General features: G+C 45.3%; 1 protein-coding gene across 7 annotated transcripts in view; it reads left to right on the forward strand.

Moving 5' to 3' along the window:
- Positions 1–67: 67 nt before the first annotated feature.
- Positions 68–24,419, forward strand: part of SCAP (SREBF chaperone) — a 70,461-nt gene continuing 46,109 nt past the window's right edge. Inside the window, exons 1-4 of one of the 7 annotated variants that reach the window (XM_075042675.1) lie at positions 3,544–3,794; positions 7,169–7,336; positions 16,567–16,659; positions 23,505–23,721. In XM_075042675.1, coding sequence (XP_074898776.1) covers positions 23,600–23,721 — 122 coding nt within the window. In that variant the 5' untranslated portion in view covers positions 3,544–3,794; positions 7,169–7,336; positions 16,567–16,659; positions 23,505–23,599. Of the gene's footprint in view, positions 2,039–2,440; positions 2,693–3,543; positions 3,795–7,168; positions 7,337–9,414; positions 9,435–16,566; positions 16,660–23,504; positions 23,722–24,419 lie in introns of those variants that run through there. The other 6 variants (XM_075042705.1, XM_075042696.1, XM_075042656.1 and 3 more) reach the window with 6 other exon arrangements.

Here is a 24,419-nt window from a genome sequence, read left to right on the forward strand (position 1 = left end):
AGTCATCAAGTAACTGTGAATCTCTGTATGGGAACCGCTCCCCACGGGCTCCTTGGCAGGGGAGAGAAGTGGGCATCTCCTGGGCTGGGGTAAGGAGATGACTTTGGGTCCCTCTCCCTCCCCACAGATGCAAGTGCAGTCCTGGGAGCAGAGCTCAGACCTGGAGGTCTCCTGGTAGCTGCTCTGGCTGTAGTGGGAGATAAATGACATCCCGCACGCTTGTGAGAGACAAGAGTGACCTGCCATGTCCTTTCCTTGCAGCTCCAGAGCTGGGGTAACAACTCTGTGGGACATGTTTCTGCTTTTTCCATGCAGAAATGCTGCACAGCCCAGTGACCCGTCCTGGTGTGGGTGTTGGGAACAGTCCCCTTTGGCTTGAGTTTGGGGAATCTTGGCATGCTTGGAGGCTGTGGCTGCTTATTGATAGCAGCCCAGGGAGACTGGGCAGGCTCTGGGGGTTGTGGCGAGTGCCGAGGAACGCAGGAGGGCGAATGAGGCCTCACGTGTGCTTTAGGATCACTTGACCCTGCTATATGGGAACGTAACCTATGGGTCTCTCCGTGCTGCCAAGGAGAGCTCCAAGTCGTGTCTCCAGCGCAGCCTCGCTCAGCAACCTCCCAACTTCTAGGCTCAGGCAGTGCCTCCTGGGCCTGACCCAAGCCCCAGAGTGTCACAACCCCAAATTATCTTTGGTGGGTGAGCCCCAAGCTGCTGGTGTGCGTGGCCCAGGCAGGCAGCCGGATCCTGAGTGTGGTGTGCCGGCGGGGCTTGGGGTGCCCAGCCTGGCAGCCGTGGGGTTAGGAAGCAGCCAGGTCCAGAGCTTACTGTGCCCAAATCCCCATCCAGCCTCCATGTGGAGGCAGAGCCAGGGACACCGCTATGGTTTGGGGTCCCAAGTGCCCCCAAGCTGTGCACAGAGTCCCAGCCAGGCTCCTTGGGAAGGTTCCTGGTAACTGATGGTGCCGTGGTACCGCTGCTGGTGGGTGCAAAGCACCGTACCCTGCCCTGGCAGAGGCAGGCTGGTGACTCCGTCTCCTCCCACATCACACAAACCCTCGGGATGGTTCCTGCTGTGCCCTGGTGGGGTAAAAAAGCGTTTTTTGGCCGTCAGCCGTGCAAGCAGCAGAGCTCAGCGCCGCTGCTGCCGCCGGCCCAGCGTGGTGGCAGTGCCCGGGGGCTGATGCGTGGTCACAATCTGCAAAGGGAGGACGAGATGACCGGTAGGTCTTGGGGAAGGGAGGTGCTGGCACCGTCGCTGCAGGCACTATGGCTGCTTAAAATGCACCTGTAATAGGCGTATAATGGTGTGTAATTGAAGTAACGCCTGGATGATTAGCTATCCCTTGGAGAGATCCCAAAACATCCCTGCTCCAAGGCTCTGCCTCCCTCCTCTGAAACCAGCAGGGTTGACCGTGTGGCACCACTGCTGGCTTTTGCCCAGTTTCTTTCTGCGCTCGACCGATGCCTGCATCCAAGCAAGAAACCAGAGGCTGTCCGGGGCTCAAGAGTTGGGCTGGGCACCACTCGGGGAGCAGCACCCTGACCCGTGGTGTCCCCATGCAGGGGGATGTTTCTCCAGGATCCAAGGGCCTTCCAAATGAGCTGCTCTTTGCAGTGTGCACCGGTGAGGGCTTGGACAGGCACCATCTGGGAGATGCCTCCCGGAGAAGGGGAGGTGAAACCTGTGGTGGTTCCTGGTTGATGGCAAGGACCAAGCCCAACGTTTCCTCCATCCCTGCCCGATGTCCAGAGGTGGCATCTGCCATCAGGACATGATCGCTGGAGGCCGATCTGTCAGCTCTGCTGAGCCAAGGCCACCTGGCGTGGCTACAGCTGAACCAAGACCTTGCTCTGGAGCTGACACTGCGGGAAGGCAGCGCAGAAAGCGGAGACGAGGAGGGACACAACTGATGGCAGAACAGGGTGACCTTGTGCAGGGTCAGCCAACATCTGCGTGCTTGGGGCTGCTGCTACGCGCAGCGCTCTGTTTGAGAGCCAGAGCTTGTGTAACAACGCTGCATCTCCACTGATAAAGCAGGTGGGACTTGGCCCGAGGTCTCTGGTCTTCATTCCCTTGGCCTTGGTGGGAACAGCCTGGGTCCTTGGCCAGGCAGCAACTGGGGAAAGGCGCATCAAGGCTGGGACTGGTGGGGCAGGGGTGCAGGTCCCCTGGGAGAGGGTTGGATGCAATGGTTTGGGGAAGGGCTGCCAGCAGCGGGGACTGTCAGCGTCAGAGCCCGACGGCTGCAAGAAAGGCCCTGGAAAAGGCTGGTTCGTGGGGGGTGCTCAGCCCCAGGAGACGAATGAGCAGCGGCTGCCTTTACCTTGTCCTATTTCTGCTCCCTTCCTTTGTTCCTTCCCTGCTTCTCACTCTGGTTTTCCACCAAGACTTGTCTTCTTAGAGCCAGTTCCCCTTCTGACACCTCCTCTTTCCTCACAGGGCTACCCCGGGATTTCAGGAGTGATGCTTGGCAGCCAGGAGCTGTGCCAGGGGTGACTGCCAGGCCAGCAGCACCGGTGTGGGGCTGGCTGGCTGTGGGGCAGTGGTGGCTTGGCTGCCTTCCACTGTTCCCCTCCGTCCGTGCCGGCACCGGAGCTGCTGCATCCTTTGCTGCTGACCTCGGCCTTTTTCCCCATGGCTTCCTCCGCACCGGGGGAAAAGACGCTAACGACTTTTCTCTGGTGCCACAGGGTAAGCCCTGACCCCGCAGGCGCCCTGTGCCCAGGCTATGTGGCATCCCACCCCACACCAGGGCTGTGTTGGCAGGAACAGCATGGGCATTTCTGGGGGGGGAAAAAGGAAAAGATCCCTTGGCCTGTGGGTACCACCTGCCCCTTCCCCTCCTTCCAGGGGAGCAGCCCTCCCGACCCAGCCCAAGCCATGTGCCACTGTCCCCTCTGTGCCCAGGGCTCCCGGTGTCCGGCCCGCTCCGGTTCCCCGCAGCTCCGGCCAGCCGAGTCCCCTCTATCCCCTGCACCGAGCTGCCAGTGCAAGGTCCACTCTCCCCACCCCCATTCCCGACGCTGCCCCAGGGTTCCTGGTGCCCAATCCTCCCCCGCGTCCGCCCTGTGCCGCAGAATTCCCAGCGCCTGACCCCCCCCCCCTCCCGCCTCAGCCCCGCCATTCCCCGGTGTCACGGTCCGGGTCCGCTCTCTCCTCCCACCCTGAACCCCAGGGCGGCCGGTGCTCGGTCCGTCCCCGCTCCCGCGATCCCCTCTGTGTTCCAGGACCCCCCACCCCTCTCCCCTCCATTCCCGCTCCACGTGCTCCCGCCGCCACCGAGCCGCTTCCGCCTTCCCACGTGAGCGCCGGCGTGCCCGCCCCGCCGGGGAGGGCGTGGCCTGACGCTCGAAGGGGGCGTGTCCAAAGCGCTAGGGGAGCGAGCTGGCAAGCGAGGAAGGGGCGTGGTTATATGAGAAAAGGGCGTGGTTCTGCGTGCGGGTAGGGGGGCGTGGTTAGGAGGGGCGTGGCCGCGGCGGCGGCGGGAGGCGTGGCCGGCGTCCGGCGCTGCGCGCGCGCGTGTGGGGCCCGGCGGCGGCGGCGGCGGCAACGGGGGGAGGGCGGGAGGGGGTGGGTTAAACCGGACCGGGAACGACGTGTCGAGCGGCAAGGTTTAGGGTCAGGAAAGCGGGGTGGTGGTGTTTAAAACAAACCAAAAAAAAAAAAACCAAACCCCAAACCCAAACCACCCCCCCCAAGGTAAATTTAAAAAAAACCAACAAAACGGCCTCACGGCCGCGTAAAAGGTCAAAGGTCGGAGGTTGAGGAGGAGCCGCTTCCCCCGTCGGTAAAGGTGAGAAGCCACCGGCGAACGCGATCGGTCCGCGACGGATACCGAAAAACTCCCCCCCCCCCCCCCCCCCCCCCGCCTCAGCGTGGTTCCCGCCGGGCCTGGGCGCGCGCCTTCCCCTCACACACACGCACGCGCGCGGACGCGCGCGTGCGTGTGTGTGAGGGGAAGGCGCGCGCCCCCCCCGCCCCCCTCATTTAACGGCCCTTTAACGGTCATTCTAGCACCCCCCGCTCCCCCTCCTTTTCCATCTCCTGAGGGAAACGCGGCCTTTAGGCCTTTCCCCGGTGGGAAGGTTCCCTCAGCTGTGGGTGGGGGGCTCCCCGCTCCCTCTGTCGTGGAGGGGGGGGAGGCGGATTTGGGGTGCACAAAGGAGGCCGGTGGGTGGGGAGAGGCCGGCTGGATCCCCTCCTCCCCTTAACTTGTGGTGCTTCAGGTGTCTGTTGGATTTGGGGATTTGGCTGTGGAGGGTGGTGGGTGTCTTCTCCGGGTTGCGTTTTTATTTTATGGAACGTGTTTTTCTAATAATTAGCAGTGGCGTGGGTGTTAGCAAAAAGGACGGGGATTAATTTTCTTGTTTGCGAAGAGCGAGGTGCTGTGGTTTCCTGAGATATGCAGAAGAAGGGACCACCCTACCCGCTTGGCAGCTGAGGATGAAGAAGCAAGTGGTGTTTGTGGGAAGGGAGGGAAGATTAGTTGGGTACTGGTACTTGTGCAGAGGATCTGCTGAGGGCCTGGAGTAGCGACTGCTCTGCCTGCAGGAGGACTCGGAAGGAATTGAGATCAAAACAGAGTGCGTTTACTGCTCAGGAAACTGGGAGTCATCAGCCTGAGGTATTGCTGTGTCTGAAAGGGGGATGTAGAAGGTTTTGGTGGGGCTGGTCAAAGGTGGTGGGATGGGATGGGACTAAATCAGTAAGGAGGGTGAGTTGAAAGAGTTAATCATCTCTGCTGCCGAATCAGGAGAACGTGCTTTGTAGAAAAGAAGCAAACAACAGCCTGTAAAGGGAATGACTGAAATGTGGAGTAAGATGCTCTGCTAGGTTTGCTTGGCACACCGGTAGGTAGTTACTGACCTCTTCAGAACCACAACTATTCTGCTTCTTTGATTTTATGGGGACTTAGCTGTGTGATGATGGCACGGTGCTGCAAATATCTTTCACTCTGGGTAATCGCCCTTGTCTTTGGAGTTTGGTCAGTACTTAGGAATCGCCTTCCTTGTATGAGCGCGGGTGAGCATTTCTAGATTATTTTCTAGAAATAATGAGCAAGCAGAGGAGCTATATGAATCCTGAAGTGGTGTAGCTGTGGGTTTGTATTTGGGAGAATCCCGAGGAAAGGACTACTGCCTTAATGCCGAAATTTCCTGGATGCAACGTCTGCTTATTTTTCAGGATTGTTGAAAGACAAATTAAGTTTCCTTTCATGAAAGGGACAAAGATGAGGCATGATCTCACTCTTTGTGAAACCTAGAACTGTTAAGACAGCATACTAGTGTGATAAATTTAGGATTACATGAGCTGTTGTGTAATGCAGAAAGGAGATTAGCTGACTTGAATTCAGAAGAAAGGAAAACACCCTGGGATTTTCATTGAATGTATGACACGTCAAGAGCTGTGCTGTTAGCCACCGAGTCCTTCCACCAAAACAATTCTGCTCAGTATTTTCAATTATAAAGCTTAACTCGGTAGAATGCTGTTTATTTTTTCCAAACGTGATTCAAATATAACATCATAAAAGAGCAAAGAAGAATCAGCTTTTCTCTCAGGAGCATTAAAATAGTTTTTTAAGTGTCAAAATCTCAGTGATGAATGAATTTGTCAAGCTCTCTCTGAAGACAGCTGTTGAGTTATTCAATGTTACTTTATTTCAGTGGGTTGCTAGGCCTGTTTGTCATCAGAGTTCATATAATTATGCATAGAAAAGTTGGGGTTTTTTTTCCCCTCTCTGATGAGCAAAGAGTTTAAAAAAATAGAATAGGTACAGCTTGATGAACAAAAATAGTTTTACCTGTCTATAGTGGAATGTAGTAGGTAATGAGTGGAAGGGGAATAGCAGCAGTACAGCAATTTCAGCAGATGTTGTGATCTGGGAATCCTCCTTCCTATTCTTGCTGCGGCTGATTTTCTGTGCCTCACTCGTGGAACTGACAGACCTCCCTTGACTGTCCGTCCAGGGAGCTTCAGGCAGCTTTCTCCCATTTTACAAAAGATTTCCTACAGCATGCTGTGGCAGCACGGAGCCCTGCTGATGGGGAGCACGCTCCTCTGTGCCGGGTGCTGTACAGGCAAGGAGGAACCGATGGCGCTTGGCCTGAGGAACTCAGTCTTGAGTATAAAACAGGACTGGAAGGTAGATGTAGGCTGAGCTTTAGAAGCATTCCTTAGCTGTAATACCTTGTGTTATAATTCCTTTGAAACTTGTACAGTGCGTTAAAGAGTGAGAAGGAAAAGTCTTAAGGAACTCTAGGTGGTTCTGTGGTAGTGCAGCCTTCTGTTTCAATGTCTGTAAGCTATTACTTCTCACAATGAAAATATCAAAAAGAAGGTGGAGAAACAGGGACTTAAAGGTGGTTGTCTTCAAGACAATCTTTTAATTTGTGTCCTCAGATGAAGACACAGTCCCAGTGTTTCAGAATGGCTGCTGTCCTTTCGGTGTAACTGGGTTCCCTTGGGAAGAAAATAAAATTCTAAGGCTTCTGCCAGTAAAAGAGTGAGTTTCAGCTGCAATGAGAGAGCAGTGGTGAATGAGGAGAGGAGGAGGGTTGCATTTCTTTGGTAAAAATTGAATTAATCTTGTATGGACCATTGTGATAAAGATGCCATGGGAATAATAGTTGGTTTGTTTTCAAAAGACAATGTCCAAGTCAGATTTTCAGACTTGTTGTCTAACAGTAGTTTTGGGATTGTTTCACTGTCGGGAGGAAAGAGCTTAGTGATTTGCTAATCCTGGGTTTCTAATTGGTGGTTATTAGAAAGAAAAATATTTAGTTCTGCATGATGCTAGAGATGACAAAAGCTCCCTTACATCCAGTTGAGAGTCCTGGTAGTTTGCTTATTCAGGCTTGCCAAATGTTACTTCTGTAACCTAGAACCTGCTGAAAATCAATCCCATGCAAGTGAGTCACCTTACCGATGCTTGCGTTCCCTTGTGCCTTCTGAGGGTGCTTTTCAATCCTGGAAGATCTTAAAGTGCAGACTTACTTTTTTGTCATGAAAAGTGTTCTGATTAAAGGCTTGGTGTTTTGTTTTTTTTTTTTTTTTTTTGAGGGAACAATGCAGGGAAATACAAACTGCAGTTTATGTCTTAACTTTTGCTTTCTGTTTCATGGACTAAGTGGTCAGAATGGTGTTCATTGTCTCCCTTGTTTTTGTCAGTGTCAGCATCCTGCCTGTGAGAGGATCCCTGTCAATTAGATGATGGACACAGCCAAAACTTCCAGTGTTCAAGAGTTCACAGTGAAAATACCACTGAAGCTCTAACATTCAGGAGACGTAGAGAGGGTCTGTGTGGAACAGGAAGTGCATTTCCCCAGAGAGCCAAAGGTAGACTTCTGTTTTTCTGCCAAACCCAGAAGTTTCGGAAACTCTTCTGTTGACAGCTGTCAGAAGGTACCCAACTGGTACTACAGAAACCAAGTCCTCCTTCTGAAATGGGGAGACTATTGTTTTGGATGTTTCCACAATATATTTTTCAGGAAAATGATAGTGCTTAACACATAAACTTCATTTGATCCAACTCTAATTGCAGTTAGTCAGGAAACTTCTGCCAGTGATAGCTGGACTTTGTTATAGAGGTGTCTTTTTAATGTGAGAGAGTGGCTTACTCAAAGCTATTTCCGTGTTTTCTTTGGGGGGGAATTTTCTTCTAGGAGGCAAATGACCCAATACTTTTGTTTCAAAAAAGCAGTGCTGGAGCTAGGTAGAAATCATATTATTAAAGTACTAATTGCAAATATTGCTTTCATCATGCCTGCAATATGTGGGTTATTCAAACCCAGAGCTGTTCCTGTTCTTCGTTTGAAGAGTGGCAAGACCACGTAAGAAGGATTAAGGTAGAAATCAAACCTGACTATCAGAGGCCATCAAGGGATACAAAAATTATTCTGTGGATGTCTGAATAGTAAGAAGATGGTGGAGGAAAGAACATAGAGGAGAACTTACTGTCCAGTGTCACTGAAGCTGAAGTGTTCAATATCTTTTGACTCTTACTGAAGACCAAAGTCAGCTGATGAGCAACTAATGCTAGTGACAGACTAGAAAAAAGAAAGAGCAGGTTTGCAAGCAGTCATTTAAGTGAGATATTTTCGTCTGTGTACCTAAAGTACAAACTAAAAAACCCCCAAAACTTAAAAGCTTTAGTAGGCGTTTTTTAAGCAATGGAAAATAGGTGATGTTTTGAAAGACTAGAGAGGAGCGAGCAGTTTGTGTAGGTGAAAGAGTGGGAAGAAGAGAATGGGGAGTTGTAGTCATCTTAAAATCCTGCAGCAAGTAGTCAAATGATTTGTAAGCACCTGAAAGATTATGGGGAGCATGTAACAGCCAGTGCTGGTTTGCCACAGGTACTTCCTTGGCAAAGTGAGTTTACTTCTATCTAGGATAAGATGTCAAAGATGTCAGGTCTGTTTCTGGCTGCAGAAACAAAAGCTTCCGTATATCTTGAATTCAGTAAGGTTTTGATTTTTGTCCTAATAAGATTCTCAAGTAGGTAAGACTTAAAAAAATACCACAAAAACCAACCCTAAGAAGGTGCTGTATGATGGATACAAATGTTGTTAAATAAACATACTTGGAGTACTAGCAAAGATCTTGTTAAAATGGAAGGCTGTTTTGAGAAGGTTACTGTGGGGGCTATGGGTTTTCATTCATGACTTCAGTAGTAGAACAGACTATGCATATTGAAGTTGTAAATGGCATAAAGCAGGGAAGCATACTACAAGTACACTATATGACAGGATTAAAAATTGAGAGGTGGATTTGGTGACTTAAATGTTGCCTGAAAATTGGCTACAGGTCAATGAGGACAGCAGTAAGGTTTTGTAATCAAGCAAAAATAGCCAGCTGCAGGCATTAGAATAATTGATTAGGTATAATCCATAATTAAAGGAACCTTTCACCTGTACTGGTGACCAGTGATCTCCTGTGGGGAAAGGAGGGAGGGGAGGCAAAAGTTTTGTTTGAGTATGTAAACCGGAGAATAAACTGCAGGTTATGATGTAATCCTTCCGTTCCACCCAGTGCCGGTAAGGCTTTGTTGGGACACCCCGTGACCTGGTTTTGGTATGACACTGGAAAAGTGACATGAACCAAGTGAAGAGACTATGAAGCAGAGCAGTCTATCTGGAAAGCACAATCAGGGGAAGTTGTGTGCCCTGAGAAGACTGGGGAAGACTCAAGGAATTTACTCTTGCAAGTATTGCTGCTGAGGCTGTCCTGTTCTCCCTGCCCACTGAGAACAACACAGAAGGAGCGGTTTAAACAGCAGGGAGGGACACAGTTAAAACGTTAAAAAAACTGTCTAAAGCTTAGTACTGGAGCACATTGCTTGAGGTGGCTGTAGAGTCTCCCACTAAATGCTTAAGAAGAAGATGGATAAACATCTGTTGGGATTAATTTGAGCATAAATCGTAGTGCTCTGAGTGAGGTGCGTGAATTAGAGCCTTCAAAATCCCTTCTAGCCTCGTTTTCTCTCACGCGTGAGCTGTAATTACTAAAGAGGTTTGTTCTGTGCTGGCTGTGCTGCGGGTTTCTGACCATGACTGGGTGAGCACTGGGGCAGGATGAACAGAGTAGGCGAAGGGCAGCTTGCCTTGCAGTTAGTGCCTTTCACTGCAGACAGAATGAGGCATGAGGCACGTGAACTGGAAGATAAAGATTGTGTCCTGCAGTGCAAAAGTGCATGTCTGGCATTGTGTGCTTCACAGAAAGCTGTCATGGTTATGTGGAAATGTTTACCTTGATTTTTTTTCAATTTGCATGCTTCAGTGAGGTGTGAGGGCTGCTTTGGGGAGGTTTTGACTCTTTATGGCTAGTCCATAATATATGTAGTACTTGGAAACTTCAGAAATGGCACTGAGCATGGATCTGACAAAGTTACCACTTCATGAATGACATCCAAAAGCATTCTACATATTTCATACCACAAACTAGAGGCATGGGCTAAGGTGTTAAACTTAATCTTGCAGAGAAGTTTAGAAAATGGTATTAGTAGAAACAGTAGCCGTAGTAGAAAGACAAGTGTATTGCAGGTCCGTGCTGGGTGAGCTGTTTGTGTACTCCTCTCAGAAGTCTTGCATAAAGAGCTGCAATGATAGGCAGGCTGCAGTGATTGTAAAAGAAAGAGCTAAGCGGATGACGTTGTGTTTCAGGAGGAAGTACAAATGTAGGCACAGCTACTTAGTATTGCAGCGATGGAGCTTGATTAAGACCTACAAGAAGGTAAATAACACCTACTGAACACTTGGAGTCTGTATTGTTTTCATGGAAATGAATTTTCTCCATGCTTCAGAAATTTTAAAATGTGACTGTAAGATGCCTGATCAGTGCATTCATATAGACAAGGTATATCCTAAAAAAGATCAAAGGTGCTCTTTGTTGGTTACTATTTGTATCCTGGAGTTAATTTCTGGAGTCAGGAACTTCCTGAGCAGCCAGAGAGTGAAAAGTTGATCAAATTCCTCAGTGTTTGTGCCTGGCCACTGAGTTGGGGCATACTGCAACAGGCCAGCAGGCTCTTGTTGAAGTGAGAGGTGGATTTAATGGTAAAGCTCCGATCTGTAACTGCATGTGGGTGTTGCATCAGTCTTTTGGTATTTTTAGGAGAAGGTGATTCCCTAGCCATTTGTTGTAAAGCAGCTACGTCGATAAACAAAAAGAAGCGGATTATTCCAAAAGTGATCACGTGAGATGCATTGCATAAGGATGGCTGCTGGGTCAGACTAACGGTCTGTTTAGGTTAGTATCTGGTTTCTGAGTGTGGACAGTATTTAGTACAGGGGAAGTGTCCAAACAAGACAAATATGTTGGATACTGGCAGGCAGTGCGGTGTTTGGGAGAAGTGGCTTGTGGCCGAGGGGCTTCTCGAGCGAGAGGAATGTCTTGGCTTTGTGCTGAATAGTGCTTTACGGCTCGCTCTTCCAAAAATTTGTCTGCTTGCTTTTTTAACCCCTGTGACATAGACAATGTCCTGGGGTAAAGATTTCCACAGCTTAACTGTGTGTTTATTTTGAGCTGCCACTTCATAGTTTTGTTTGATGCTGAATTATTCCTGTAATGAAAGAGGCAGCCCTCCCCTGTTCGGTTTCCTCAGATCATCTCTGTTAGAGAAGTCCGTTGTATCCATTTGCTGATAAAATCTTTCCCAGATTAAAAAGTCTTCCCATACTTTTTTGTTTTATGGAAGCTGCTTCTTATCTTTGGTCGCCTTTGTTGAACTTCTCTGTACCTTTTCTAATTCTCCTGCGTGTTCTTTTTGAGATGAGGAGGAAGAATGACCAGAACTGTGTATAGTGCTTAGTGTGTGCATAGCACAGATTTACATATTAATGTAATTATTTCTATTTGTTCTCCATTCCATTCTTAACAATTCCTAATACACAACTTGATTTTTTTGAGTTCACGTTTTGAGAGAATTAACAATTAGGACCCCAGGATCTTGTTCGTGAGTGGCAATAGCCATTGGAGAATGCATTCCTATGTATGTAATGTTATTTTCCTTGTATGCCTCACATACTGTTCATTGGCATTGAACTTAATCTCTCATTTTGTTGCCCGGTCACTTGGTGTGGAGTTATTTCTGCCAACTCTCCAGTTGGCCTGATCTTTGCCGTCATGAATAATAACAGACGACTGAAAGTGTTACTTATATCAAGACTGTACTTTTTTTCCAGGGAAATTGTGAATACGTCAAACAGCACAGTTTCCTATGGGACTGTCTGATTATGTCCCTCTATTAAAAGGATCAGACATTTGTTATGATCCTCTTTTAAGCTCTCTTATAATCAACTTCTATGTATATGAAGGCCCTCCCCCTTTATTGCATGACAGCTTAGTTTTTTAGAAGTCCCCCCCTAAGGAGTTTTCTTGAACGCATTTTTAGTAGTCTAGGTTGACTTTCTAAATTGGATCTCTGATCTATGTGCTTGTTTATTCCTCTGGAGGAGTCAGTCCAACAGATTTGTGAAGCTGACTCTTCCTCAATGTGTGGTAACTCTCCTTCCATCAAACAATTCTGTTTGCTATTTTCTACTGATTTCTTTAGAACATCTGCCTTAGTGATCTGTAGTTTCCCAGATACTCCCTAGTAAAAGTAGGAAGAATACTTCCCACCTTTCAGCAACTGCATCAGCACAAAAGGTTACGTGTTCCTTCAGCTGTTTGGTGTTGGAGTTCCTCTGGGTCTCTTGCAATAATACCCTCTGGTCCAGTACCCTGGCTGGTGTAGCGTCTCATTCTGTAACCCCTTCATTGACACACCAGTCTGTGATAGAGCCTGGTGTCCCTCCTAACAGGATTTCAGCATGAAAGCTCCCTGCCCCCCTCTGCCTCATAACTTCTCCTCTCTGAAGATAAACTCAAGTTTTATTTAGCTTTTCTTCTATGGTTTTCTGTTCTCTCTGCGTTCTCCCTTTATATCCTGATCATCTCTTGGCCCTACAGACGCTCCAGAGGACTAGCTGCTCATGGTATCTGAACTAGCATTTATTATTAGTTCTTATGACTCTTCCCAGTAGTTCCTCAGACTTCTTTTTGACCTGATGTATAATGTTTTCATACATAGTGTGCAGGAACCTCTCTCTGTATTTTCATCATTTGGACACGTCTTCAGCTCTGCTTGTTGGGAGTTTTAAATATAGAGTTAATTCAGGTACTGCTTAGGTCTGGTCCCCTTGAGGTGGTGCCACACATGAAGGAAATCAGACCTAATGCTCTCTAACCAGATAATAGCTCAAACATTTGTTCTTTTTATTTCTGTTGAACCTTTTAAGGAATTACGCTACAGCCTGGTTCTGTAAGCCCTGCCATGATGATACCAACAGGGAGAAGTGTACTAAAGCCACACCACCTGAGCTGAGCTTGGCTGACAAGGTACTAGCTACAGAACTAACCATACAGCAAAAATAACACTGGAAGAACCTTTAGTGGACTGAATAATAAAGAATTGGTGTTGGTGTTGATCTTATTGACAGGGAAGTTCAGTGTAAAATGTGTTGGACGGCAAGTTCCAAACTCAGTAACTCTTTTGATAAAATGAAGGAATTGCCACTTTACAGGTCAGTACAGTCATTGCTAATCGATGGTGGAGGAGGTTTATGAGGCGCTTGAAAAAGTCTTTTTCGAAAGACATTCTGACTACCGTTGTTTAAAGTTTGTGTATTGGATGGCATTTGAGAGTTCATATCCTTTCCAAAACTCCTGGTAGTTTTTGGATTATAGTGTTATACCTGTGGAATTCTATTCTATTTATCTAAGTAAATGTCTATTTTCTATAGTAAAAAATTCAAGAATTAAATTAAAAGCCAAACACTGCAATCTGATTGGTCTCTCTTGCCTCTTTATCTCATTAGAGTAGGAGTTTACTACTCAGTTGCCTAAGGCCTGGAAAAAATATAACATTGTGGTTGTACTTTTAAAATTCAGTTGCAGGTGATAGATTGGTATTGTGGGAAAAATCCACCTTAGCTAGAAATCCTCTGAATGGTTCACTGACAAACAAAGCAACTGCTTTCTGGAGGGCTTACAGACTTTATCTGGCTGAGAATTGACACGCTGCTTGGCATGCTCATTAGAAGAGCAGGTTCTGGTGAAACTGTGAAGAAAGTAAGAGTTTGATGCATAGCTTCCTAATATTTACAGTAGCAGCTTTTGTTGTGATTCTTAGCTTTATATTTCACAGTATTTTTAAATGGAATTGGTATAATTTTCTTTCCTTCTACAGACTAGGGAGAAATGAGTCTAGAAGGGACAAGCCATTGTCCAAAAGCTGCTCAGCAGCTTAGTGCCAAAATTGGAAACTAAATTTGGGGATTCCCTCTATCGTGTATATCCTGCATCTTTTCTTCTCTAGATTAACCTGTCCTAACTAATTTTGCAGGTTTGCTACCATGTATCTCCATCACTTGCCCTGTCCCAGGTATATACTAATAATATTTATGAAATTGTAATAGATGGTACTAAAACAGGCTAAGCCCATATTTTAAGGGAGAAGCTGTCTCATATGATCATGTTTCTTTCTGTGTAGTAAATTGACAGTGGAGACCTGATCATTGCTAACAAGAACTAGGTTGGGCAAGAACTCTGTGGTCAGGAAGAAGAGATTGGGAGATGTTTTCTTGTGTTTGGTAAGCTGTCAGTATACTTAATAGGTGAGTAAGGTTCCTTTGGCTGGATGCAAAAAGAGTAGTAAACTTGTTTTTTTCTAAATTTGGATACTTTCTATTTTTGTTACATACCCCAAACTTCTGTGTTTTACAGTTCTTCACGTGGAACATCCTATCACTTCATTCACACCAATGTTGTCAGAAGTATTTTAGGAAGCCAGAAAGGACATTTGACAGAAACTGTGTTCAATGAATTGCTACTCTTAAGCAGGAGGTTAGCTCAGGTTCTTCTCTTTTGGCATGAAAGTGCAGAAGATGTCCTGAAAATAGTTTTGGAAACTTATTTTGAATGCCAGTCCTTTCTTTGGTAGCAGATAATATATTGTCTGGGATGTTAAGATTATTTAGGTGCTTTCTTTCTGAATCTTTGTGGCAGTGTTTCTCTGTTGTTGCTACTTAAGCATTTCAAGATATGATTAAAAGTTTGTAAAATGAGTGAAATACCACTTGTAAAATGGGGTCTATTTCAGATAGCTTCTGGATTTTTAAACTCTTAAAACATAAATGAATATTCTTGGGGGAAGAAAATGGGCAAAAAGGTGAGAATCAAGTGAGTGGCTACTGTTAATTTGTATAGAATTTTTTGTCAAGATGTGCGTAAATCTTTGATCCTTAAACCTCTTAAGTTCCTGGCAAGCATGCTTTTATTTGGTTTTGGTGGTTTATTTTTTTTAGTTGACTGAGGGAAATGAGTTGCCAAGCAAGTTTAGAGCACATGGTCCAAACGTTAGACCGGTGCGAACAGCTTTGAGGTGTCTTCAGAGAAGTATAAATGAGAAGGGAAGGGTATGTTGGAGATGTTTGATCCTCGCAATGCAATGTTATACTATTATATTGAGAACTCAGAGGGTCAGTTCCTGTCAAAACTAGCTTGTTTCTGACCACATTCTGACCAGAGGAAGGTGAGATTTGCGCTGAGCATGTGCCTGGTTAGGTGCACTGTTTGTGTATTGAAATTCGGTTCAAAAACTGTTCAGACTTTAAATACTGTTTTGGCCATATAACTGGAATGGGGGAATGCAGCCTGAAATCTAATTTATTGAAGAGTTTCTACTTTTTGAATGTGAAAAGTACCCCTCTATGAAGTATACTCAACTGAGAACATACAGGCTGTTCTGGAGCCTTGTTTCTGAAAGAGCAGTGTCAGGATTAACCCATTCCAGACACCAGTCTCCAGGAGGTTAGTACACTGGTCATGATTTTCCCATAGGAAGCATTCTGTTCCCTCGTGACCTCTGTGTCCTTTCACAGCACAAAGCCCATTATTCTTCCCATGGGAATGCAAGTGGAGAATAGGAACTTGGGGTTAGAGCTGATTGTGTAGCATTTCTGTGAAGGGAGGTTAGTGTTTTGAGCATATTTCTTGTTTTCCCACCTCTGAAGTCTTCAGAAGAATGCTTCATTCCTGGCCCTCACTGGAGGAGAATCCACACTGGGTCAGTCAGACTTGGGGAGTGGGAGAATTGGGTTCCTGAGGGCTGTTCCTCTCTTCCTTCCCCTTCTCCCTTTTACTGGTGCTGGGATGTGAGAGCTCCTGCAGCAGCTGACACCTGTCGTTTTCCTGAGGGGATCACAGTGGTGATAGCTTCTAGCATCTTGAGGATATGAAGCATCTCTACAGTCCAACAAAGGGCAAGAAAATTGCTTTTTTCTTTGCTGGTGTGTGAGTGATCTAACATTGGGCTGTTTTCTGCATCTGCCGGGAAACTCTTTGATTTCACTTGTTTTCAGGGGGTTTGTGGTGCTGATTTTCTGGCATTGTCATGAAATCATAGCTGTAGTGAGGACTGAAAAGAGGTCAGAGACATTTGCAGGTCGAGTGGAGACTGTGAATCAGACAGTAGACTCGGTGTTGGCAATCACTGTTGCTTTTCTGCTTTCTGTGTCCTGTAGGTATACGTGTGTGTGTGAATATATCTCCATAGGCTGCGGAAGTGCTGCCACATGGAGGAGGTGGCACAGGGATATGATATTATCCCCTATGGACCCTCTGTTCTGTGGCTCAAGATCTCAACTGGAGCCCAGATCAAAAATTTTCTCATTTGACAGTACAAATTCAAAGTAGTTGGGCTAGTTTTGTCTCTAGCAGCATCGATCCTGCTGTTTCCACTTGTTTTGTGATAACTTTGAAGGCAGAAGGTTGCTACTCTGATTCTGCTGTCTCCTGGGAGCCTGTGTTGGATTGATGGATACGTGGCAGATGACTGCAGCATTGGGAGGGTGAATTATTGCTAATGGTCCATACGCCCGCCTTGCCCTCAGGTGCTGAGAGAACAGCAGTCAAATTGATCTGCTCTGTTGGCAACAGCAGAGAGTGACTTGAGTGACCTTTATAAATCCTAATTTTTAGTAAACTCTTTCTTCTTTCCCCTTCATTCCTCCCCTGTCCTTCCCCAGATACACAGCCTTGGCAGGAAAGCTTCTGAAATTCTGCATCTGATCTGGGCCTGCTACAGTAATGTGATGTGCTTTTCCCCTCCTAAAGAACAGGTATGTCAGAGAGACAGGTCATGCATTTGACATGTTAGGTCCCAGGGGGGATGCTGTGGCTGGTGGTAGGGGTTTGGGGGGACAGGAAGACCATGTTGGGTTTGTTCCTACTTTACCAAGCTTGGTGTTTTAAATGTTAAAATTCATGTTGAAAGTTTAGGTATAGGACTTTGCTATAGGCAACAAGGTGGAGCAAAGTATTTTATGTATTGAAGTGCAAGAAAAATTACTACAGAACAGTGATATTTTTTTCCTTCTTTTTTTCCCTTCTCCCCCCGCCTCCACTCTTCACTAGCTCAGTCATATGTTTTTATGACATCTAACGCTAAGGCCTGATTCAAGAACGTTTTATGGAAAACTGATGCTGAACATACTTTAAAAAAACAGGTTACTGTTTATTATAAAGGGAGAAGTTTTCATACATTCGGTAATTTTGCCTCTAAGCATACAGTGGGCTCATGTTGTCTGAGCTGCTGCTATTAGCGGCATTTTCCTGCACTTCAGTGGTAAAGGGAGGCTTTCTGTGAAGGCTGTAAAATGCTTTCAGGCAGAAATGTAAAGAATTTGGAGCATGTAGCTATTGTTAAGTGAGATAAAAGCTTTTGTCTTGGGAAAAGTAGTATTGTTCAGCATCTGTTAGTTGGAGTTTATTTTTCCTGCAAGAAATTCTACATTTCTTCCTTTGCTGGTCGGTCTTGGTTTTTGTCAGAATTCGCAGTAGAGCCAGCAAACTAGAGCATAATACTATGGAATAGCCACCTCTTTCTTCTTGCATTTGAGGCACATTTCAGTATTACTGTGGTTTGGACTCTCTTGGTCATACACTCATTTAGTAAGGAAATGTTAAGAGGCTGTTCTGGTTCTGTGTCTGAGTGTTGCAAACCTCATGTGCTGGTACAGGTGGGGAGGGGAAGGCTGCTGTATGTACGTAGAGATCTTGCACTATATCTCTTAAACGTAGTGAAGCTCGTAGAACCATATAGTGGGCTACCAAAAGTGTTGTGTTAAGACTGATTAGATGTGTGCTTAATGAACAGTGCTGCATGTGTGAAGCAGCAGTGCAAGTCTTTCTGTGTAGAGGCTTTGTACAACATGCTGGGAGACTAACCTCTGGAGAACACTTTGGCATCTGCTCTTTTCCTGTGGTTAAACACTGGAACCAGTTGCAGAGAGGCTGTGGAGTCTCCATCGGTGGAGATACTCAAAACCTGACTGGGTATGGCCCTGACCAACCTGCCCCAGGTCACCCTGGATGATCTCCGGAGGTCCCTGCCAGCCTCTGCCGTGCTGCCATGCCTGCGAAGTTGTCTGGGTTCAGCTTCAGTGCAGCTTCATTACCTGGTGCAGAGTTGGCCGCCACAAGCTCCTCATTAGAGAAAAGCTTTGGAAGTAGAAAGTGAATCATCTGTTCAGCTCTCGGACAGGTGGGAAATAGAAGAGCCTGACATACTGTTAAGTAGCGAGAAGTTACAGTGAGCCAGAATTGGTTTTTATGAGGGGTTTGGATGACGAACTGCTGTGCTGGCGTATGCTGAGGCAGCGGCAGGGAGCAGGTGGCATGATGCAGTGCTCTTATGTGTCGATGCTGGTGCTTAATTCCGGCTGAAAAGTTGCTTTGTCTTATGACAGCAGTCAGCATGGAGTATATGAAGTGGTATATAACATAACACACTTTCTAATCAGCATAAGGATCAGCTTGGCAAAAGGTGGCCTTGGGGCTCTAAGAGTGTTTGTGGGCATTTAATATTTTCTCTGCCTGTCTTGCGTTGTGAATGAATACCAAATAAATGATTGTGCTTTCTCTTGATGAGATGGTAGAAGCCCTTCTTCCAGAGTTGCAGCATTATGTATGAGAGGAGTTTTTTGCTACTTGAGAAACTCATCTGCAAGTGTGCGTGTGTGTGTGTCAGAGGGTGTAGTACACCCAAAAAAAGTACAAAGATGTGGTGTATGACATTGTGTCAGAAAAAAATTCAGTTTTTAGTCATAGTTTCCTTCCTGTCTGTGGGTGAGGGAAGGGGCTTCAGAGGAAAACAGCGTCCCAGCTGACAAGCACTGTGGTTTTCTGACCTGCATGGTGTAACAGCCAGGCTGTCTGAAAACTCTCCCTGGAGGAGTTAGCAGAACAGCTCCTGTGGGCAGAAGAGCAAGGGACGCTGGGTGGCAGTGGAGGATGCTAGCTCTGGTGTCTCCTCTTCACCTGGCTTGTGCTACCACATCAACTAGTCACAGACTATCAAGATTTTCAGGATTTGGTTCAGGACCTTCCTACCAGCTGAGCTGTGGTATGCCTGCATGTCTGAGCTGTGGTATGTGTGCGTGCCTGTAGCACCCTGATTGTAAAGTATGCTTAGTCCTTTATACAATATAATCTGCTGTGGTGTGCAGCAAATTACCAATTAGACTATGGCAATCGGATTGTTTCAGCAATTGCTTTTTGTCCTCTGTGTAACACAAGAATGGGGGAAAAGATTCTGTTTACAAGGTAGATTAATTCACTCTTCTGCAGGTATGCAGGTGTTGTGAATTTGTTATAATCTGAATTCTGTTTTCTGTCTGCAGCACTGAATTTTTAGTTTGTGACAAATTTGTGGCCTTAGCATTGTGTTGCATCTCATGAAACATTTGCAAGGCTGCACTGAAAAATCTGTTTCTCGAGGCATGGATGAGTAACCTCGGTGCAGGGTGTCCTTCCCGGACCTATGCTCCCCCCATAGGCCCCCAAACCTAGCTCCCCCAGCCCACCCCTGCTCCGGCCGACCCCCGGGTAATAGTTACTGTGGGAGGTGCTGCGGCTACATGAAATGTTGGAATTGGATGTGTCTGTGTGGGGAAGGCATCTTAACTGAAATCACACTCGTGTATAGCTGAATTTGTGTGATCCTGGAAATAATAATGTTTTACGCTTCTGTAAATGGGAGAAGGGACTAGAGAGCTGAAGCAATTGCTTAATGTGTAGCTTAGTTTGGAAATGGAGAGACTTTAAAAGCCAAACCTTGCTCTTCCAAGCCTGCTGTTTGCTTTTGTTTCCTATGATCTATCTCTGAACTTCATTGTATATCTGTCTCTTGTACCTGAAGTCAACCAGAAATGCAACATACTGTGTTGCAAGGTTAAGGAAACATCCTGATGTCCTCTTGTTTCCAGTCAAACTTTGTCTTGGATTTGCAGTCATGCAAAAGGAAAGAAATACTCTGAATGCGTTCTCCTTTCACGGTTGTCCTAAAATCAGAGTGTTTATTTTGAGTTTGCTAATATTTGTTTGCAAAAAATGACTTTGAATAGGAACAGTTCCTGCTTTAAACTTTTATGAGCACTGTTGTAGCATAAAGTTAATAAAGATTTCAGAATTTAATATGCAACCCCCAAAAAACTAATAAGCAAATATTAGCTTTGGAATGCTTAATGTTTTCTTCTTAATGAATGCTGATATTTCACATCAGGTGAAGCAAGTAAATACGAAGTTTTCCTCTTTTGCAATTAGTAGAAACTGTTCCCAATGCAATGCTAATAACCAAAATTGCTGTTAGAAGGTGAGGCTGGTCAAAGAGCCTGTCATGACATATTTCTGCCACAGAAGTAGAATATCTGTGTTTTTCCCAAGTTACTCATAGAACAGGGATCAGAAGGGATGGTCCAATCCTGACACCCAGCCCTACAGCAAGATCAGATCTGCTCAGTCATTTCTCTCCAGGCTGCAACACCCAGGTTTTTGTGGACACCCAGGTCACCGCTTAGTTACAGGGAGGGGCTTTTGCTCTAGAGATCTGCATGCATCAGAAATGATGGCTTAGCTGCACTTTAAGGTAAAGGTGGGGAATCAAATGCCATGTACTTGAACGGTGGGAATGAAGCCAGGGTGGCATTTGCCCAGCGTGTGAGGAAGCTGGCTCTCAAGGTCTGGCCCAGGCCAAAGATCAGCTGCCCATAGCAGGCAGCAGGGGAAGCAGCAGTGGCCCAGCTTTGCCAGCACAGTGTACATCTAAGCCTTCCTTGTTCTAATGCTGCCACGCGGATGCTGTCTCTTGGGGATGAGAATTTTTCTTCACGTTTGACCTACGCTTTATGTTGTGTATGTTATGTGTATCTGCTTGAATTTTTAAGTAGTCTAAACCTGGGGGGGTTTTGCCCCCTCCCTCCCCCTTCTGTGACTGGTTAGTGCTTGAAGCTTTTCTCATAATTCCAATTCTTGCACTTGCAGCATTCAAACTTTATTACTGATGTAAATGGGGGTGATATGAAGCATATTCATTTTTTCCCTTCTCTGCTTGCTTAGGTTGGGCAATCAGGTTAGTTTGCACCCTGTCACAAGGGATCAGATCTTCTGTTGCGATGGGACAGCCATGGAGTCTGGGTGCTGAAAACCAGTGCTCAGTGTGGGTTTGCTTTTAAGGATTATTTCATGTTTGCTTTTTGTCTTCTGCCCTTAGATTAGGAATACGATCTGTCTGTGTGAGCCCCAATATAACATGCTCTAGCTCTAGCAAGACTCATGCTGAGAAAAATCACCAGTGAGATGAAGCCCTGAATGTTTTGGTTCCAATATACTTGTTTGCAACTTCCTTTCCAATTCTGCTAACACAGATTGTGGATTTTCAGTTCAGTTACTGCCATATATTCAAAACGTATTTTTTGATTATTGTTTTCAATGGTCTGTTCTAAGTAGTAGGCTTGTGTACGCAGGAAGTTTCTGCATTATTTCCCATTCTATGAACAGCTCTGGAAGAGGGCTTGGTCACTCAAATTTTAAAATAAAATCTATTTTTCTACTCACTCCTGAGACCCAGAATAGAAAGTCCATGTTTCTGGTGATTTCAGTGCACCTTTAAAAACAATTTTTTAGTTTTGTTTGTTTGTTTTTAACATTTGCCTTGGAGTTGATTTGAACAGGTCATATTTGCCACTGGACCAAAACAGCCTAAAGGTTAAAACCCAAGCTTTTTCTGATGTAATCTCTACAACTTCTAAATGTATTCTTATACACCATGTATCTGTTCCTTTGCATGGTACCATATTTTAGGTTCTCTGTGTGACTATAAGACAAAACCTTTCTGTTCTGCATGAATGCCACGTATGTAGTGTTTTGGCTAGCTTGTTGGCCTTACCCCTTGCATTGCAAGGTCTCCAGGCAGCAAGAGCACACTTCTCATCCCTCCCCTCTCCCCAAATCCTGGCACGTTCATGCTGGTGCTGGACTGCAGGCAAACTGAAATTGTCTATGACTAAGAAAGTTGATATTGATTCTTATGGAAAGATACAGTGCCTTGCTAAAAGGTATGAGCAAAAATATTTATCCAGGTTTTCCGCTTGGTCATTAGGCCAATGTATTGGTGCTTCTGTTGCTCAAAATCTGATTATTTTTAGTTGCATTACTGGTAGGAAGAAAATAGGTAGATCATTGTAAAATAGTCCTGTGGGCATTAAATAGAATTTAATCTGAAATTAAAAGCATGATGGTTGTACTTAGGGTTTGTCTTCCCTCATGTGTTCTATTCCATACAGTTGAAAGTGGGTGCTTAGGAAAGAATATAAAACCAGACAGCACCTGGTATAAAAACCCTTGATGGATTTCTTGCCTGTGTGAACCCATCAGACCTTTTGCTCTATTATTCTTTACATTCAAGATGGTAAAGGTGAATTGTTCAAAATGTCAAGTGACCAGCTGGTTTTAATGGGTAGCCTGGGTTTAGGTCTTGTATTGAATTCTCTGGCACAACCATTAATGGCATTTTCCTGTGGACAAAATGGTTTATTTCATATGCTTTGGGTCTCTTATTGTTGTCCCAGTCTTATTCTGGAGAAGCCAGGAAAAATGTATTTATTTCCTCTCAGATTAAAATATAAAAATCTTGGATGATCATAGCTTTGAACTGTATGAAAAAAATCTGTCTTGCATTCAAGCTTTTTACTTCACAGAACATTGCTGTGAACCACATGCTTTGCGTTTAGCCTGAGATTTAAAAAAAAAAAAAAAGGGTAGGTTTCCTCTGCTCCATCTTTCCTAGAAATTTGTTTTGTGCTTTGTTTTAATGTATTATCTTAACCTTTTCTAAGGGCTTTATGTATTGCATATTTTTATACTTTGCAAATCAAATTGCAAGTTTAAGTTGTCCGCTTCTGACATCTGCAATTCAGTTTGCGCTTGGTAGATGGCCTGGTCCTAAGTCTTAGAGTCAAATCAAAATACATTTTGACAAGAAGTACCTGCGTTAGTTTATTTTACTGTGTAGTGTGCTCTGGCTTAGTCTTCTGAACTGTGGCTACTTAGGCTTCCCTCCCTCATTCCCCATGCAAAAATAACTTTCTTTAGATTGTCTTAGCTGTAAAGCCTATTCTGGTCTCTTCTCTTGTTACTAGTGTGTTACTAATAGTTAAAGCAGTGAAAGCGCTTCAGTCTGTGTCCAAGAGCACTTCCCTTAAGACCACGTTGCTGACAGCTAGCCTCAGTCCTTCTTTTCTAATTGGCATTTTGGCATCTCCTTGGAGTACTGCTTAATTCTTTTACTGCTAAGCTCCTTTTCTTCCTTCCTTTCAGACAGTTTGGTTCCTAGCTCTGTTCCTGCGTGTTCTCTGACCAGCAGCTCATGGCAGCAGTGCCTGTTGTCTGTTCAGCTGGTGTTTGTTCTCTGCTTATGTTTTCTGCCCTTCCTTTCCCTAGGCAAAACCCAATAATTTGATCGGATTGCCTGTAGGCTCATAGCAAGTGCTCAGTGTGTGGTGTCTGTTTCTCCCTTTTCTTCTGAGGAGGTACAATGTTGGAAGTCTTTCTAAAACAAGTTGGTAATGTTTATTTTCCTTTTATTTATTTATTTTTCACATGAACTTGCTTTCTTTCCAACTTCTAGCTGGATACAGTGCCTTTGCTGAAGCGTTGCACATGCTGGAATTGCCTGACCCCCTGATGTATTCCGGGATGGCAACTAGGTGACGACAGTTGAGGATGACCCTGACTGAAAAACTGCGCGAGAGGATATCGCGGGCGTTCTACAACCACGGGCTGTTGTGTGCTTCCTACCCCATCCCCATCATCCTCTTTACTGGTCTCTGTATTCTCGCCTGCTGGTAAGTCACGCAAAGTACTTGCTGTCACAGGGTGCTGCTGCTTTGTGGGTTTTCATAGCAACACCATGAACGTGCTCAGGTTTCCCTGTCTTGTGAGCTATCCCAGCAGCTCTTTTGTTTGTTTTTTTTTTTTAAACTTAATAGGTTTTTATCATCTCTTTTTGTGGGACAAAAGAAAAGGCAGGGATGAAGTATCTTCATGTGGTTTAATAAGTAAATAGTAAAAACTAATTGAATAAGTGAAGTAAAGCAATAAATAAAATAAAAGTACACCTGGTGGTGGACTCCAACCATGAATTAATAATGGGGAGAAGGAAAGTTGATCTTTCTCTCTCCATACTTGCCTATTCTGTTCTCCCTTAAGCTTGTACTCTTCTTTTTCAGCCCTTGCCTTGGCACACATGTGTTGTGTGTTATTGTAAATTCTTTACTCTCCTTATGGACTCTTAATTTGGGTACGAGTTGCAACTGAATGCAGTTTCACTCTCAGAAATGTTACATGGGCCTCTTAATCATTTCCAATGAGGTATTATTATTACTGGAGTTGAGAGAACTTTTGTGCTCAGATTTGTGCAGAGACACATGTGCATATATAGATTGCGTCTTCGCCTTTTTAATTTGAAGTATCTTGTCTCTTTTGGTCAAAATCTGTGTGGTGATCTCTGCTTTTAGAAAAGCTCCACCTGTGTTGATACAGA

The sequence above is a fragment of the Buteo buteo genome, chromosome 2 (genome assembly GCF_964188355.1).
Source record: "Buteo buteo chromosome 2, bButBut1.hap1.1, whole genome shotgun sequence".
Lineage (NCBI taxonomy): Eukaryota > Metazoa > Chordata > Aves > Accipitriformes > Accipitridae > Buteo > Buteo buteo.